The sequence below is a fragment of the Beta vulgaris genome, chromosome 6 (assembly GCF_026745355.1).
Source record: "Beta vulgaris subsp. vulgaris cultivar EL10 chromosome 6, EL10.2, whole genome shotgun sequence".
Taxonomy (NCBI): Eukaryota; Viridiplantae; Streptophyta; class Magnoliopsida; order Caryophyllales; family Amaranthaceae; genus Beta; species Beta vulgaris.
The window spans coordinates 19288200-19302989 of record NC_079207.1 but is presented as its reverse complement, the minus strand read 5'-3'; the positions used below and the strand labels follow the sequence as shown (position 1 = coordinate 19302989).

The following is a 14790-nucleotide window of genomic DNA, read 5'->3' as shown; positions in this document are numbered from 1 at the left end:
TTCGCTCTACTATCAGAAGGTAGTCTTCTCAATTGCTACTAATTTTTTTTTTCAAAAAAAATATGGATCACCAATGTAATGGGATCAATACTATTCTAAACAATGTATCTCTTTGTAGTATATATTTTATCATAGAACGTAATAGTGTACCTTGCACCACAAACCCGGCACGAGGAGTTGGTAGTACACCCCAACGCCATAATACTAACATTAATAGCCACGTCGGTGAACGCCGACAAACCACCGTCCCTAACCTCAATGATAACCCTCCTCCGGAACCACCAACTGAAATCCGGCAAACTTCTAATAATAATAATAAAAGGAGTATGGACGATGAGGGTCTTTCCGTCAGCAACAAGCGACGGCAAAGTAATTAACTGGCGGTATCGGCTCGGCCGCCGCCAAGCAAGTCGCGCCACCTTCATGGAGGGCAAAGACCTTGCATTTAAAGCCGCCTATATGGACGGCTATATGGACGGGCTATTATGTCAAACTTGCCGCCTAAATGGACGGACTCCGCCGCCTGGATGGACGGCTTACACTACAAAGAGGATGAATTTTTGGCCGGAAAATAGCTATAATGGTGGAGCTACCTGATATATTTTTTTCTTGTTTGATTTTTATGTCTTGTATTTTTTTTTGGAGAGTGAAAAAAGGGGGGGGAGGGGAGAAAGCATTGAAAGAAAATGGTGAAAGAAATAGCTAGACTTTCTTGCACAGAAATGAAACAACTTATAACATCTATCTTCAGTTTTTCTATAAATTGTAAAAGCCTACTAGTTATAATTCCCATATGATGACACATAATGTCATAATCTGATGACTTGTCCTTGTAAATTGCGTTCACCTATTTCCAACACTAACTTAAAGTTTTGTATTCTACTGCTTTACCATACGCATCTCTCAAAATTTTTCTTTCCCTTGACTTGACTTGTGCTTTTGCTTTCTCCTGACTACTGTTAAATGCATGTCCCATTTGTTTTCTTCTGATTTTCATTGAATGCATGTCCACCCTTTTCAAGGTTAGTCTAAGTATTTTTTATATAAAAAAAAAAAAAGAAAAAGGGGGGGGAGGGGGATTTCATAGTGGCACGTTAGGATCCCAAAGTAGGATTTCATAGTTGTACATTAGGAATCCAAAGTTATGTTCCTTTCTCTTTTTTTTTAATGCCTTTTGTTATTTTTCTTTTGGACTTAAAAGCATATATAAAAAGCCTCTTTAGACAATAAATGGTATGACTAGTATCTAATATCTCAGACCATGAACATAAGTTAGCTAATTTATTTATTTTTGGAAAACTAATTATTATTATTTCTTATAGTAATACTCTATTTTCTGTTTTGTAAACACGTTAGTATTACATACCAGTATATATATCTTACCTGTTAAATGTGAATAGTGTTTTTACACCACTATAAAAGGGATTTTAACCCTTCTCATTTTCTCGTCCGCCTCCCTCACTCACTTCTACCCCATAAATTTCTCTCTCTCATAAAACTTCACAAATTTTATCTCCACTATTTTCGGCCACCATGTACAATGCCGGAAACCGCCGTCCTCAAAACGACACACCAGATCTTCTAGAATCTTTCAGACAGTTGAAGGTCATGTTTTACTGGGGAATGATACTTATAACAGTTTTAGTAGGAATTATTGTAATTCTGTTTCTGCATATTGTAAAACGCAATTATAATGCTTAATTATGTAAATTTTCTATTATATGCTATTAACACACGTGGTTTATTTTTAGACATGATAGTCAAATTCTGGTTAAACAAAAAAAAATGTAGCCTTTTTATATATATTTATTGTTCACCTTTCATGTTATTATCATGTTTCGAACCCTTAACCTCTTGAACGGTTAAGGATTCTCGGACCACTATGGCTTACATCCCAGTGTGATTTTCTTTCGGAACTTTATATATTTATGCATTAATTTTCTACTAATACTTTTAAAACATCACATGAACTCAGAAATGGCTAGACTTGCAAACCGAGACTTTGAGATCCTTGAAACCTCAGGCCAAAGGTATCTAGAATGGAGGGTGGATGCAAAAGCTTACCTAAAGTCACTTAGCCTCGACCACACCATTGTCGAAGGTGGTGCCCCTACCCCTTTGGAGCAAGCGAAAGCATTGGTGTATCTCAAACATCATATACATGAAGAACTCAAATCTGAATACATCCTTGTGGAAGATCCCAAAGAGTTATGGGATAACCTAAAGGATAGATTTGAGCATTTGCAAAGAATTATCGCTCCAAGGGCCCAACATGAATGGTCAGTACTCAGGTTTCAGGACTTTGCATCAGTACGCGATACAATTCTGCAGTACTTCGCATCACCTCACAGCTTAAAGCTGTGCGGAGAACCTGTGTCTGAACGAGCCATGATTGAGAAAACTCTCTCTACTATGCATGCCAATAATGTTGTTCAGCAAGAACAATATCGTGAAAGGCGTTGCGAAAAGTTCTGCGACCTAATTGCCATCCTTTTGGTTGCAGAACAGAACAATCAAATCCTCCTCTCAATTCATAATCAAAGGCCAGCAGGTACCAGCGCAGCAGCAGTTGAAACAAATGCCACTAGAGGTGGTAAGCGCTGGAATAAGCGGGGAGGCAACTCAAACTGGAATGGCCAGTTCAAAAATAAGGGTAATGGGAAAGAAATGACAATGGAAGTGGAAGAGGAAGAGGAAGAGGAAGAGGACGAGGACGCCAAAACTGGCGCCTAAATAGAGGACGCGGAGGAAGAAACTCCCAACAAAGAACACAAGAAAAATGTTTTAAATGTGGCATTCAAGGCATTGGGCAAATGAATGCCGCACAGCCAAACATCTTGTGGATCTATATGTGGCCTCTACTAAGGGTCAAGGTAGACGTGGCGAAACAAATTTAGTCACTGAAACTCCTCCGCTCCCGGACCTCGATGTAGCTGATTACCTCATGGAAGATATTTCTAATGCCTAGCCCTCTTATCCCCCTTAGATCAACCTGTGATGTTGTTTTATCACTTTACTTCATGTACTCTTGCTACTTGATGTCTCTTGTATCTTGCGTTCCCTTTTATCATTCCATGTAATGTACCTCTTTCTATGAATAAATTTTTAGATTTTGACAAATTTATGTTTTCCCGAAGATAATGAAAGGCGCCCAACAATGCCTGATTGATAGTGCCACTACACATACCATCCTGAGCAACAAGTCATACTTCACTCACCTCAAGCCAAGAAAAGGCGACCTCAACACCATTGCAGGCACTGCAAAGATGGTTGAGGGCTCAGGAAAGGCATGCATAGTGTTACCAAAAGGAACACACGTCACTATAAACAACGCATTGTATTCAGGTAAAACTCAAAGAAATCTATTGAGTTTCAAAGATCTGCGCACAAATGGTTACCATGTGGAAACCATTAACGAAAACGGAAAGGAGTACATGTATCTCACTAAATGTGACGATGGCAAGAAAATAATCCTTGAAAGGATGCCATCATACTCCTCCGGACTGTATTTTACTTATATCAGTCCAGTCGAAACAAATTTGGTGTCCCACCATAAGGAAGACAACCAAGCAATATTTACTCTGTGGCATGATCGCTTGGGTCACCCAGGAACAAGCATGATGACGAAAATCGTCCGAAGCTCAAATGGGCATCCGTTGAAAAACATACGGGCCCACACTCAAATGAGCATAATTGTAAGGCTTGTTCCCTTGGCAAATTAATCATAAGACCTTCTAAAAATAAACTTGAAGGTGAAAATCTTGCATTCCTAGAAAGAATCCAAGGAGATATTTGCGGCCAATACACCCATCATGTGGACCATTCAGATACTTTCTGGTGTTGATAGACGCATCAACACGTTGGTCTCACGTTAGTCTCCTATCAACAAGGAATGTTGCTTTTGCAAAACTGCTAGCACAAATTACGCGCTAAGGGCTCAATTCCCAGACTATCCCATAAAGAAAATCCGGCTTGATAATGCCGGAGAATTCACATCCCGCACTTTTAATGACTATTGTATGTCAATTGGGATAGACGTGGAACATCCTGTAGCCCATGTTACACACAAAACGGCCTAGCGGAAGCATTCATAAAGCGACTACAATTAGTTGCGAGGCCATTACTCATGAAATCAAAACTCCCATCTTCTACATGGGGACATGCCATACTACATGCTGCGGCTTTACTGAGACTAAGGCCGAGCGCCAAGCATGATCTATCCCCACTACAGTTAGTGGTTGGAAAGGAACCAAGCCTTGCTCACCTACGAATTTTCGGGTGTGCAGTCTACGTTCCAATAGCACCACCACAACGTACTAAGATGGGCCCACAAAGAAGGTTGGGAATCTATGTTGGATTTGAATCACGTCCATCATAAGATATCTAGAACCGTTAACTGGTGATCTTTTCACCGCTCGGTTCGCGGATTGTCACTTTGATGAGACAATTTTCCCAACCTTAGGGGGAGATAAAGCAGGCCCATGTTGGAATGAAATATCATGGAATGCCAAAAATTTATCATATATTGATCAAAGATCAAATATGTGTGAGCAGGAAGTTCAGAAAATTATACACTTGCAAAACATTGCCAATCAATTGCCAGATGCATTCACTGATTCAAAAGGAGTGATAAAATCACATATACCTGCTGTAAATGCTCCTGCACGGGTTGAAATTCCAAGAGAAAAAGCGGAAAATCAACTCGCAAATGAATCTATAACACGCAAAAGGCGTGGAAGACCACTCGGAGCCAAAGACTTGAAACCGAGGAAGTCTAGAAGAATAGACACCAATAATGAGAAAACTGATGATTCTTCTAAAGTGGAACAATTTTCAAACGATAAAAACGTCATGAATCCCGAAAATGAACTCAAAGAATCAGATGCTGCATCTGAGGGGGAGCATGAAAATGCTAGCATCGACAATCACGAAATTTCAATAAATTTTGTCCATTCTAGAAAGCAATGGAATAGGGTAAAAACCCCGATTGATGAAATATTTGCATATTCAATAGCCACAGAAATCACCACTGATATCGAGGACACCGAACCAAGATCCGTGGATGAATGTCGACGAAGGAGTGATTGGCCTAAATGGAAAGAGGCCATTCAGGTAGAATTGAAATCTCTCAAAAAACGAGAAGTGTTTGGCCCTATAGCCCAAACCCCAAAGGGAATAAAACCCGTTGGATATAAATGGGTCTTCGTGCGAAAGCAAAACGAGAAAAATGAAATCGTACGATACAAGGCCAGACTTGTAGCCCAAGGTTTCTCCCAGAGACCTGGAATTGACTATGAGGAAACATACTCTCCAGTGGTAGATGCCACGACACTAAGATTCCTTATAAGTCTATCTGCATGCAAAGGACTACAAATGCGCCTTATGGATGTCGTGACAGCATATCTCTATGGGTCGCTTGACAGTGATATCCATATGAGAGTCCCAGAAGGACTTGAACTACCTGAATCCTTGAGGTCAAAACCTCGGAAGCTACATTCCATAAAATTGAAAAAATCACTTTACGGTTTAAAACAATCTGGAAGGATGTGGTACAACCGTCTTAGTGAATACCTCATAAATCGAGGCTACAAGAATGACCAAATTGTCCATGTGTCTTCATCAAACAAACCGAAAAAGTGGTTCTTATAATTGCAGTATATGTTGATGACTTAAATATCATCGGGACACCCGATGAAATTGAAGAAACCGCTAAATGCATGATGAAGGAATTCGAGATGAAAGACTTGGAAAACCAAATTTTGTCTTGGATTACAAATCGAACACCTAAAGGATGGAATCCTTGTTCACCAATCCAATTATGCCGAGAAAGTGCTAAAAAGGTTCTATATGGACAAATCACATCCGTTGAGTTCACCTATGGTTGTTCGTCGCTTAAAAATTGATGAAGATCCTTTCCGCCTAGGGAAGAAGGTGAGGATATACTCGGTCCCGAAGTACCATACCTAAGTGCCATTGGAGCCTAATGTACTTAGCCATCAATACTAGACCAGACATTGCATTCTCGTCAATTTATTAGCTAGATACAGCTCCGAACCTACAAACAGGCACTGGAGTGGAGTGAAAACTTACTCCGCTATATACGCGGGACAACGGATATGGGATTATTCGATCCACGAGACGAAAATCCTACCCTTGTAGGATATGCCGACGCAGGTTACCTAAGATCCAGTCAAGGCAAATTCGCAAACAGGTTATATTTTTAGCTATGGAAATACAGCAATCTCTTGGAAGTCAACAAAACAGACTCTAACAGCTACTTCATCAAATCAAGCTGAATTAATCGCACTATGAAGCTGGTAGAGAATGTGTATGGTTGAGATCTTTGACTCATCATATACTCAGGGAAAGTGGTATCAAAGAGACACAAGAAGGTCCAACTATAATCCATGAAGATAATACCGCTTGCATTGCACAAATTAAAGAAGGCTATATCAAAGGTGACAGAACAAAGCATATCGATCCTAAATTCTTTTCCACTCATGATTTGGAGAAGGAAGGAACAATTAATGTCACACAAGTTCAATCATGCGACAATTTAGCCGACCTACTCACAAAGGCATTACCAGCAAAGCAATTCCAAGAGCTTGTACACCTAACTGGTCTGCGTCGCCTTCGTGATATACGTTAAATTGAGGGGGAGCCATATGCTCTGTACTCTTTTTCCTTCGTCCAAGTTTTTATCACATAGGGTTTTTCTTGGCAAGGTTTTAACGAGGCAGAAAAGCATATAGGCATATCAGAGCCCAACTGTACTCTTTTTATTTGTTTTTATCCCATTACGGTTTTTCAAATGTAAAGTTTTTAATGAGGCAGTTGTCACCCCGTAATATATGTTTTAAGATCCGTTCAAGGGGGAGTGTTGTAATATTCTATATAAACAGTGAACGGATAAAACGGCGCCGCCCATGATTAGACACTACACTGCAGTTATGCAGTGATTTGATGTATCACCGGGTGAATTATTCACCCGGCACTATATATACCGCACTTCGCGGGAGAAAATGAACAACACAACAACAAGAGCTTACTCTCCAATCTTGCTTAAAATCTCTCTATAATACAATACATGTAACAGATTTTTCAACCGATACCCCTAAAATTTAAGAAAATACTTTGTCGGTTATCTTTACAATATAAAAAATATAAAAGGTAATCCTCTTAAGATTTGGAAAAATCATTTCAATAACTTTAATAACTAACGGTCGTCAACTACGCTATTTATTAAGGCAAATCAACCTAATTAACATAATCCCTAATTAATCTAATTAATGCGAATTAAATTCTAATTAACTCAAATTAAACCTAGTTATCAAAGAAAAAAATTAATTTAATATTTTTTCAGTTGAAAATTTATTTTTTTCTTGTTTGTAGCACCTGCCTATCACGCTTTTTGGGGCACGTATTTCTTAGTTGATTTTGACCTTCAAAACAACCTTTAAAAAAAATCAAGCTCCCTTTAGTGACACCAATTTCAAGAAGCCAAGCAAAATGGATAACCATACACTAATTTTTGGGCACGAGCTTTAAGGTATCTTAAACAGCAACACGACACTTTTGACCTTCGAACCGACTTATTTTTGGAAAAAGGACGCCCCAAAGCTTCTTATGGGGCACTTCAAGAAACCAGTCGAAATGAGTACTAACACGTCGATTTTTTAGGCAGGTGTTTCAAGGTGATATTAAGCGATACTTTTGACGTTCAAACTTTAAAACTACTTTTCAGTTAAAATAGATGCCACCAAGCGGATTAAAGGGGTGAGGTAGTGTGGGGATTTAATTAACTACTGTTAGTTAGACTTTAACTAGAGTTAATAAGGATTTAATTAGCATTAAATAAGTTAACTAGAGGTTATTTGATTAATTAGGTTAATTTCAATTTTTTTTAATATATGATAATTTACGAAAAATTTGACGGTAGGATCAAGTCATGTATTTTTCAAAACATGAGGAACACCTTGTGTATTTTTAAAACTTCAAGGACACCTAGTTCATATTTTTGAAATCTCAGGGGTACCTAGTGAAAAAACCGTTTCATATTGACTTTTGACTTTATTCATCTAATGTCGTTTGACCGTATTTAGTTCTTTTTTTAAAAGGAAAAACGTAGTCAAGTGGGATCTTGTTATATATCAAAATTTTATAATTTTTTGTACTCATGTGCAATTAGATATAGTAAAGCCCTAAGTTATGCGTTGACAAACGTGTAAACGAGAAATGGAACAACTAAGGGATTGTTTGGTTGACATAAAAATTCATCAGCAAGTAGAGTGTCTTAGAAAGTAATATAAGTTGAAGTTGTCTAGGAAGTTGTACTTCCCAAAGAATGAATATGCTACTTACCAAGTCCCCTCAAGTAAGTAGAATTTTCCATGATAATACCAAACAACTTTGACCACTTGTTAGGAAATGAAACTTTAAGGAAAATAATATTTTCTAGAAATTAGTTTAGAGTTATTTAAAGTAAAACCCTATGTAATGTGCGCGCTAATTATCACCAAATACTAAACGTTATAATTGGTATGGGAGTTTTTTTAAAAAAAATGATTGCTATAGGGAATTATTTTACAGAACCAAACCTCTCATATATTAATCTGGCATATACAAGGAAGGCTACTTGAGAGTGAAGGGAAGGTAAATGAATATCATCCTCAAATGTTCCTAGTGGTTTTTATTCACAATTACAAGATAGTGAGATACAAAATTATAAATCTTGTCAACAAACAAGTGATATCTTGTAAAACTATATAATTTAAGTGAATGTGAAAAACACCAAATTTACTTGGTGTATAACAAACTTTAGGAATGCACGAGGATTCTTAAACTAAATGACAATATAAAATGATGTACCAAAATTGATACAAATTATTCAGTTCATTCATCATACATCCAAGTGTATCATGTTTCATCATATACCTCGGTGTACCATGTGCATGGTACACCCAAGACTAATTTTAACTCATTTGCTTATTTCTTTGTACTCTCCTTTTTAGTATATTTTGTTCATTTTGGATTATTTCAAGTGAGAAATGAGCAAATGCTTACAGTACACCCGAATTTATAATAAAATTTACAAAAAACTAGATGTCATTTTTACTAAATTTGTGCAAGTTTTTGTATACTTACTTTTCAAGTTTAACATATAATCTTGTTCTTTATATTCTTTTTGAAACCAAAATGTTAACATAATCACATTGCAAATTATTGTTACATGCCATTTTTGGTTTTTGATTTGAGCTACATTACAATGGTTAACTAATTTATTTGGTTAAATTATGTAGGTGTAGTTACACGATTACATCTCGTCTACACCCTATTGTAATTACTCCTTGTACACAAAGAAAGATCACCTTGTCTAACCACCATTACTAGTGAAGATAATTTAATATCATCTATTTTATACTAATATATAAAGCGGAATGCAAAAGCAAACGCACGAGGTTGCAACATTTGACTTCCTTATCAAACGTCAAAAGAATATAATTAGGATGAATCTTGTGCTGCCTTTTACATTAATGACAACCAATATAAATGATAGAAGAGAACTAACATAAGTAGAACCTTAACTTTAAGAAACTACCCACAATCACATTATTTCTTAATATCCCCTCAAGTTAAAGCATGAGAAGAACCGAAAATGCCCAACATGGACAAGAGAAAATTAAACTGAGACTTGCCAAGAGCCTTAGTAAAAATATATGCTAACTGAGCTTTTGTGGACACATCGGAAAGGGGCAATAAGACCGTCAGTAATAGCATTACGCACAAAATGACAACCTACCTAGCTCAATGTATTTTGCTCTTGAAAAACGAGATTATTGGCGGGATGAAAACGAGTCGGTTGGCTATCAGAGAACAATGAAATAGCATTTGGATAATTGATGCCCAAACTCAATAAAAGACCATTTAACCTCTATAACTCGCATATAATAGAAGCCATCTAATGATACTCAGCTTCAGGAGAAGAATGAGAAATTGTATGTTGTTTCTTAGTCTTCCATGAGATAGGAGAATGACCGAAGAGCACAATCAAATCTGATAAAGAGCGGTGAATAATAGGGCAAGCCTCCCAACCAAAGATACACAAACCCTATAAAGAAAGTCATTTGTCTGCTCTAAAAAATACCCTGGACTGGAGTACCTTTCAGATCGCGGACAACATGCAAAACCGCCTCTCAATGCTCCATACGAGGCTAATGGATTAATTGAGTCAAAACATGCACGAAATAGGCTAAATCAGGTCATATGGGGGCTAAGTATATAAGCTGACCAACAAGGCGACGATAGGCGGCATCATCGACGAAAACGGAAACAGTGGCGTAAGCAAGTGTAACGCCCCAACAAATTACATAACCTTAATCGTCGGCCGAAGCATAATGTAAGCCTGTGGGTTATGGCCCACTAATAAAATAATAGCCTAAAATGACCTCTTAGTCATACAAATGATCATCTTTAAGCAATATTACTACCCATAAATATAGAGTATTCTAGATAACCCAGATATATACAGAGTCGCTTCAACTCAACCTTTGCGGAGCATCCTTGACATAACTGATCCTGAGCTATCTTCATAATACCTGAATGATTTCATAAAATAGAGAAAAGAGAAAACACTAAAAATAACCTAAAATGAGTTGAAAACTCAGTAACTTCACTCCAGCTGTAAGAACGGTTTTAGTTCGTAAACATTTTCATGCAGAGACATACATCACATTACATTGGAAATTGTTCGGAAATACTATCAGAAAACGTCATTGTTGAATAGTCTGCTGACAAAGAACATTTGCGTGACCGTAGTTCATTGGCAAGTGCAGGCTTTGGGAATAGCATTAACATTATCATATGACCATTTTGGTCCATGTTCATTTGTATATCGTAACATAATTCTTCCACCTGTAACTTGCCCATTTTCCAGTTCAGTTCATAATGCCTAGCTAGCAGAACCATCCACTTTTACAAACTTGCATGTATTCATATTTCCGAACAACACCCATAAATCATAATAGATCCATAATTCATATAACCATACTTTATAAACATGACTATTCATAACATTCATGAGCATTCATCGAGTCATAGCATCACATAGTCATATCATTACAAAGTCATATCCACACATTCGAACACATCATTGCACATAACATATACGAGCATGCATAATTGCTAGACATGAAAGGTTACACGTAACAGATACGAGAATGAATATATGCTAGACATGAAGGTTACACGTAACATATACAAGCATGTATAGATGCTAGACATGAAGGTTACCTCGTACGCTATTCCTTTTCTTACTCCTTAAGTATCGTCATAACTTAGCCTCCCAGAATCGTCATACATGACCTCCTCAAAGTTATAACAACATGACCCATAATCAGAAATCACCCACTAAACAACCAAATGATTCTTGCGTATATCACCTCTAATTTTATAACTCCATAACATCATAATATAACCTATGATTGCAAATACTCAAACAAAACTAATTGAGAAGATTTGGTATTGAGTCAATCCATTTTGAATCCCTTTGATTTGAAATACTTAAAACATCTTGTTTTAAATGCCATCGACATCGAGTAATGAATATTATTTAACATAAATCATTTATAACCATTTCCTATACTAAAAATATTGATCGAGTATAGCATAACTTTATCGTAAGAATAAGATTAACACGATTAAAAGAGTTAAACTAAGTAGTTTGATTGAAACTATTAAATTTAATCTTCTATTAACCCAATAAGTTAATCAAGTAACTTTGCTAACACTAACAAATTAGATTAAGGCCAAAGCTATGCACATGAACTAGTGGGATCAGAGTTGATAAGGAGGAGGTTGTGGAGTTAAGGGAAGTTTTAATGAAGATATTCATATTCCAGAACAGGTTGAACAACATGATGATGTGTTCATACTCCTAGATGGTCAGATTTGGGAGAGTCAGATTTCCCAATAGTTGGTGAGTCAGATGGTGATATTGTTCCTAGCAAACCAATTACATGCTCCAGATCTAGTTCAAGGAGAATAGTCTCGCATATTGACTTGGAGAAGTCTTCATGTTTGATCAAAGCACCTATTCGATATTCACCTTACATGTATTATTTGTTACTAACTGATGCATAGGTGAACCGAAACCCTATAAAGAACCTGTAATTCGACTTATTAATCTAGGTGGGAGTTAGCCATGGAAAATGAGATGCATATGCTGGAAAAGAATCACATATGGGTGTTGTCTGAGTTATGTGTAGGAAAAAGAGCACTTAGAACAAATGAGTCTTCAGATTTGAGGAGTCTAATAGGAGTATTATGTACAAGGAGAGATTGGTGAGGAAGGGGTTTTTACAACAAGAAAGTATTGACTACAATGAGATCATTGCTCTATTTATTAAAATTATTACTATGAACATTTTTATTGGCTATTGTTGCTTCAGAGAACTTGTTCCTGAAACAGATGGATGTAAAGACCGTGAATCTACATGAAGGGAGCGGATGGGTTTATAGTTCCAGAAAAGGAGAACTTAGTGTGCAAACTTAAGAGAAGGCTTGAAGCAAGCTCAAACACAGTGGTACATAAAGTTTAACAATTTCATGAGTGGCAGCGGGTTTGTATGAGACTAAGAGATGATAGTAATCATTGTTGCTATTTTCAAATGTATGGAAATGATTATGTTTACTTACTTCTGTGGTTTATTCGAAAAAAAATAAGCTCTTTCCTTATTATTCATTGTTAATAAGGTTGATAAAGAAAATTTTTGATTAATCCTTTTCACTCTTTCTTTACCCCCATAAAGATATTGTTAATGACTGGACGAAACCAAGAAATAACCCCTCACGTGCGAAATTATAGAATATAATCTAAATTTTGTAACATTTTCTGATTTTTTTTGGTATTCAACAATTAAAAGGAAATATTTTCTCAATTTTTGTTATAGCCATTGCAGCCGCTGAAGCAGCTATTGTTTCTTCAATTTATCGTAGTATTGATGATATGCTGATTACTGATAGAAGTGTACTGTGGAGATTTTTAATGGTGTAAAAGAGAAATTTTCAAAAAAAAAAAACGATATGAAGGATCTGGTGCAACTACATAGATATTGGGCATGAGGATTTTCAAGGATATATAGTTCAATGAGAATGTTGAAGTTATCTCACGAAGCATATGCCTTGAAGGTGCTTAATAGCTTTAATGTGGAGGATGCTAAGCCTAGAAATTCTCCACTTCCAAGCGACATCAAATTGACAGGGGAGGATTCACCTATAACAAGTGAGTAGAAGGAGCAGATCGCCATTGTTCATTATGTGGCTTCTGCAGTTGGTAGTATGGTATGGTTTTTATAGGGCCTGACATTGGTTTTTGCAATGGAAGTCGTGAGTAGATATGTTTCTGATCTTGGGTTGAAATATTAAGAAGCTGTGAAGTGGTTACTTAGATACTTGAAGGGTGGGGCTTTACTTTTGGGAGAAAAGAGTGAAATATGGGGTTTCATTGATGTTGATCTTACTGGAGATCGATATCGATATAAACAAAAGCACTTCGGAGTACGTTTCTATTGTTTGTGCAATGATAAGTCATTTTTATATATAGTTTTTAGGTGCATTTAGGTTGAATTTAGAGCATTTAGTTTCACATTTAGGTTCATTATTGCATTATATTCTTAAGTTATGTTTTTCTACTCCTATTTGGTATGTTTTCTTGTTTTTGATGAATTTCAGGCATTGAGGACGTATTTGGAGTATGATTAGCTAAACTTGAGGATTATGAGCACTTGCAAAGAATTTACAATGAATAAGGATCGTATGGATATGTCATAGTACAAGTTTGAGCAAAAACGAAGCGGAAAATCATTGGAAGAAATGTGAAAAAGAGTCACGTCTACTCTTCTGATCATAACTTCTGATATGATTATTAAAATCGACTAATTCCAGCACATTTGAAAACTATACTTGAAGAGCTTTCCAACGATAGGTGGCACGCCCCGAGGAGACTTCTGGTCAAGGAGTTATACATTTCGGAAGATTGTACTGTTTCTGCTGGAATCTGCCACGCGTACGCGCAGATCACTAATCCGCCTATTAATGATTTAATTAAGACTTTCCTTATCTTGTAAATGACTTTGCTAGTCATATTAGGTTTTTGAATATTATTTAGATTAGTTTTCATTTTTTTCTCTCCTCCTCCCTTCCTACGTTATTTTTTAGGTTTTAGATTTTAGTTTTCTCTCCTCTTTTTCTCTCTAGTTTTTAGTGTAAACCCTAGTTTTTTTTATTCTTTTTCATTAATTCATGAATTCTATTAGGTTGTGTTTGGGAACATGAATTTCATTTCAATTCTAGAATTGTAAATCCCCACATTCAAATCCAAATGATTTGATTGGGAAAAATTAGGAATTTCAAATGCATAATTTGAATATGTTTGTAATGGTATTGTTAATGATGGGAGAGAGAAGAAGGGGGAGAGTGATGAGAGAGGAGATAGAAATAAACTACACTTATTTTGGATTTGAAATGACATATGTTTTGGTTGGATCTCAAATTCTCCAATTATGCCTTACTTCTTATGAGTCTTGGATTTGGGCCAAATACAATTCCAAATTCTTAGATGATCCAAACAAGTGATTTGGCCCAATTCCAGAATTTCAAATGAAATTCCAGAATCCAAACAGGCCATTAGTTTCTTTCACTAATTTATTTAATTATGTCTTCTTTTATATATTTAGAATTCATTATTTATTTCATGATAGGGCAGTATTTATTTCTAGGGTTTGGGAATCCATG

At 36.4% G+C, this 14790-nt stretch overlaps 1 protein-coding gene across 1 annotated transcript; it reads left to right on the top strand.

Moving 5' to 3' along the window:
• Nucleotides 1-1977: 1977 nt before the first annotated feature.
• LOC104903294 (uncharacterized) lies at nt 1978-2733 on the top strand. The gene has a single exon (XM_010691311.3). The coding sequence runs from the start codon at nt 1978-1980 to the stop codon at nt 2731-2733; it is 756 nt and encodes a 251-aa protein (XP_010689613.3).
• The last annotated feature ends 12057 nt before the right edge of the window (nt 2734-14790 follow it).